This window comes from Limulus polyphemus, unplaced genomic scaffold (genome assembly GCF_000517525.1).
Source record: "Limulus polyphemus unplaced genomic scaffold, Limulus_polyphemus-2.1.2 Scaffold453, whole genome shotgun sequence".
Taxonomy (NCBI): domain Eukaryota; kingdom Metazoa; phylum Arthropoda; class Merostomata; order Xiphosura; family Limulidae; genus Limulus; species Limulus polyphemus.
Genome location: NW_013666063.1, coordinates 547175 through 552205, shown reverse-complemented (window position 1 = coordinate 552205; position 5031 = coordinate 547175). Strand labels below are relative to the sequence as shown.

The 5031-nt window shown below is 30.8% G+C and overlaps 1 protein-coding gene across 2 annotated transcripts in view; it reads right to left on the bottom strand.

Moving 5' to 3' along the window:
- The window catches only part of LOC106458375 (small conductance calcium-activated potassium channel protein-like), a 79446-nt gene that overhangs the window by 19820 nt on the left and 54595 nt on the right, over nucleotides 1–5031 (bottom strand). For both annotated transcript variants that reach the window (XM_022384564.1, XM_022384565.1), the window contains one exon: nucleotides 3033–3168. In XM_022384564.1, the coding sequence (XP_022240272.1) occupies nucleotides 3033–3168 (136 nt within the window). The remainder of the gene's footprint in view (nucleotides 1–3032; nucleotides 3169–5031) is intronic.

Here is a 5031-nt window from a genome sequence, read left to right as displayed (position 1 = left end):
AGACCGGCGATAAGTGACGGCATATATAGATAATTGAATAGCAGACAGGGAGATAGAGACAGATAATCGAGTCAAGCCGTAAGTAAAGTGTGTAAATCATTGTGAATTATAGCGTGTGTTTAAGTTAAAGTGACTGTAGAAATTAAGTATATTGCAAAGTTGTATTGAGAAAGAATAAACTAGTTTTATTTAAGAAAAGACTTGTATCGCTGAAGTTCTTCGGAAATAATTTTTACGGAAAATTAACCAAGAACACAGAGACGTAACAATATTATGATAAAAAAACTGCATACCAACAGTCAGGAATAAATAATTTCCAACTGCAGTAATATTAAATTCAATTTTGCATATATATACATACGTGCAGGACAAGGAGAATCTATAATATTAGAAATAAACGACCTTAAGATACTAAAATTTGTTATTTTTCTTCAGTTGTACATTCAGTGTTTCACTTTACAGCATCTTCAAGAGCGTTCCACTAAAACACAAACCGTAACTGACAGTACAAAGCTTCAAATGGTCTGAATAATAAATTATAATCGTATCTATAGCGTGCATTTCTACACCATGCGTGTGACATATACAGTTATAAAGCTTATTGTTGAAATAATTGAATTGTTTCTACCCGAAGTAAATAAAAAGTTCTATCCACGTTACAGAGTGAAATAACAAAATATATGAAAAAAACAAAAACAAGATAATTTTAATTATAGACGCCATCATTTGTAGCTATTTATCTGTGGTCGTAGTTGTTCGATGAGAAGAGATTCTTTGAATTTTCTGTCAGTGTACTTGGTGGCTTTGGTGAGGCTTTGTAAGACTTTGTACGGAGAATTGTGGTTTCAAGTCAGGTGTTATTTGTTCATGATGAGTTAAAAGACCATCTACAAGTGCGCTTTTTTCATGTTGTTGTTTATAAAGAAAGTCGATATGTTCTCCCATCTTCCGGTTTCCCTAATGCACGTATTATGACAGATATTACATGCAAGCTGGTAAACAACCTTAAAGACAAGACAGCCATCTTTAGTTTGTGAACACGTTTTTTGTAAGACAGTTGGCTTTATTACATTTTAAGGTAGTGTACTGAGATTTTGAAAATTGTTTTTTTTATGTGTGTGTTGAACTTGGTCTTTCTACAACTTTAATCGGCAGTTCAGATTTCCTGATTATAATTTGTATTTTCGTCAGTTAGTGGTACCATAAAAGTAATCTTTTTTGTGTTATCTTTGGAAAATTGTAGTCCTTTTTCCTCCTTTGTACTTTCAGTTACGGTTTGTGTTTTAGTGGAACGCTTTTGAAGAAGCGGTAAAGCCAAACGTTGAGTGTCCAATTAAAGAAAAATAACTATTTTGGTGTTTTAACGTCGTTTATTTTTAATGTTAAAATTACTTTTATACACCAATGTGCACTACAAAAATTAAATAACAAGAATCTATAATGTTCTTTAAATATAAGTCAGATCAGACCCACAAGTATAAGTTGGAATAAACAAACTAGGCCTACAAGCTACATAGAATGAAAAATGTTGCAGGTCAAACCACCGAAGACAACAAGGATTTAACTACATATATATATATATATTTGAATATGCTATTGTGGGTACAACGTTTCGGGCAATACCCTACTAATAACTGACTCAAAAGTAAATCCGCAAACGAAAACATTCAAACACTAAAAATAAATGACGTTAAAACACCAAAATGTTTCTTCAATTGGACACTCAACGTTTCGTTTTACCGCTTCTTCAGGAGCGGTCCACTAAAACATAAACCGTAATAAATGTTTTTGTTTACGGATTTACTGTTCAGTTAGTGATACTTGAAGAAGGGCATTGCCCGAAACGTTGTATCCACAACAGTATATATATTAAAATGTACATATTTGTAGTTAACTCCTTGGTGGTTTGACCTTTCAACAACCACTACTACAGGCTACATATGCTATTTATATTGGAACATTATACGGGTAAGACACCTACCTAGGTAGTTAATGAAGATCCCGGTGGTGCTGACTTGATGCTTTGAAAGTTTACATAGATTTCAGAATGTTTACAGGAGTATTAGATTTTGTCATATTCTACATAATTTAAGTGGCATTGCTGGCGTAAGTATTATTTCAAAATGTGCACTCGCCGATCACTTTGCAAGTGAGTTATTTTTTCAGAAATAACGCCAGACCCTTATAGATGGCGTGGGCGTTTTTACAGTTTATCAGAGTTTTCAGTAAAACATAATACAATGTAATATAACTTGAGACAAGTAATAGTGGCATGTCCCACTAACCACTCCACTGATGTACAGTTGTACCAGCATAGTTAAAGTTAAAATACCAGAGATAATACTATTTATTACTTACTACTATTTTTGAAACTATTGAACTTTTAAAGTTTGGCCACATCTGTTTACTGTCTTTCTTTAAAAGCGCCTTTTATGCCTGACTAATTATACTTCACAACTCATTCCTCTTTTCGTGTTTGAAAGTTCCGAAATATGCAAATAGTACAAGAAGTATTCAGAAATTTCTGAAGTAGCGAAATGTGATAAACTGATTCAATTTGTAATGACTTCATCATACGCACTAGGCTTAAACTTAAACGTTAGTTAATACGGAATTCTAAAACCCTCTGATCTGAACACAAACGATTAGACCTAACCGAAAAGTATGAAAATAAAAACTACGCAAGTAGACTTCTCTAGAATACCTATTAAGAAACTACCAAATAGTCTGTAGGGTAGTCAGAACCATAATACACTTTGGATCCTATTGGTTAGAGTAACTACAAGGAAAATGTAATATGAAGCTATAATGAGACATACATGCACAATAAATTAGTTTCAACTGAAGAAAATGGATAAATCTATCTTCTTTCGTCTGTTGGTTAACAATTAGTCCACTTCGACCACGATAATTATAAATTAAGATTAGGCTATTGCACAAAATTCTAAAAAATATTTCATAAAAAATCATGAAAAAAATTTCTGGGATGGTTTTTCGTTTTTAATTGAAAAGAACGTGTAGAATATCTTTACCATAAGGCCCATGGTGACGGAAATTCCTCGACCACAGTAGGTATTCGGAACAATGTCGCCATAACCAACAGAAAGGAAGGTGATAGCAGTGAGCCACATCGTATTCAACAAGTTAGCGTGATCTTCGTCGTGATACCTAAATGGAAAATAAATACTTGAATTGATGCGATTTGGAAACTCTGTCTTATGACCAGTTTGTTGACATATGCCACGTATTCAGACAGATGAACTAATTTCTACTCGTATGAACCTGAAAAAGTTTATAGTTTCTGGTCGTCCTGTTTAACTTGTTATTATAGTTTGTTGACATATGCCACGTATTCAGACAGATGAACTAATTTCTACTCGTTTGAACCTGAAAAAGTTAATATTTTCTGGTCGTCCTGTTTAACTTGTTATTATAGTTTGTTGACATATGCCACGTATTCAGACAGATGAACTAATTTCTACTCGTATGAACCTGAAAAAGTTAATAGTTTCTGGTCGTCCTGTTTAACTTGTTATTATAGTTCTTGCGCTCAAAACGTTTACTTTGAAGACAGAAATATCTTATTTTCACTTTACCATATTCCACATTATTATCATCGTTATCTATTTTCTAATTAGCAGCGACCATAAAAGATTCAAAAATCATATTTTATAGGAAAATATTACTAATAAGTTATATATAAGTAATGTGTATTATGTAAGCAGTGTAAAGGAACCAGCTTCAGCATTCGAAACCTATTCTAAAAACGACTTAACATAAATATGAGCTCTACTTTTTAGAAAAGCTGAAGTACTGTTATATTCAAATATCAGTTTCATTTTCTTAAAAAGTTTAGGTCTTTATTTTAGCAAACGGTCGAGTAAATCTTGTGAGCTTATATTAAGCATTTTTTCTCAGTTTGACTGATTACGTAATATAACTATTTTGCTGACTAAAATGGCTTAAATAATATCTTTTTGACGATGTATAACTACAAAAAAGGAAATTTCTGTGGTATTATTTGTCGTATAACTCACAAAGGTAATTTTATAAATTAAATAATACTCCTATCTTCTGTACATTTTAATTATTTCAAATATAATCTTTTGTGTAAGCAGTGAAAAGACAACAGAACAATTGTAGCTTTGAAACTGCATTTTTCATATTTTGAATATATTCATCTCTAGAAATTTCTTGCCATTTGTGTTATATGTGCGTGTGGTATACATATATATATATAATAAGCATTACAGTAGAATACCATTGTCGGTCCTAGTTGTCAACTTGATATAAAATGTAATGCTTATTATATATTAAGTCTATTGTTGTTTTATAGTGCTGATTTAATTGCCTATTAACAATTAATGTAACTAATAGTATTAGAGATATTTATTTATATATATTATATCTCTATATATAAACGTCCATCTGTTTGAACACATGACATATGTCAATTTGAACAATTTGATTATATATATAAATTATATAAAATATAATTTATGAATTTCTATGGTCGTTGCTAATTAAAAAATAGATAGCGATGAAAATAAATAAGAATATGGCAACGTGAAAATAAGAGACTTCTGTGCTCAAAGTAAATAACGTTTTCATCTCAAGAATTATAGTAACAAGTTAAAAACGAAGGGTAGAAGTCGTTATGTTATTAAGTATTTTATATATATTCTTTTATATTAAAATTTGTATATGCTAGGTAATAAATTTAAAACTTGTCGTATTCAGAACCATATTAAATATATTTTGAGTATTCTATCATTCAAAATGTGTAAATTATCTGTAAATATACGTACATATATATATATATACACACATATATACAAACACGCACGCACACATTTATCATAAAAGATGAGATTGACTCAGGAAGCTACAGTTTGTACAATTCCCTTTAATTTTGCTTAAGAAACAAACAAAAGTAGCTAGGTAACTTTTTGGTGAATAAGCAGAAAATAAATAATATATTTGTGATAATAAAATTAAAGGAATCAGATGTCTAATCATAATGAGGTTGCA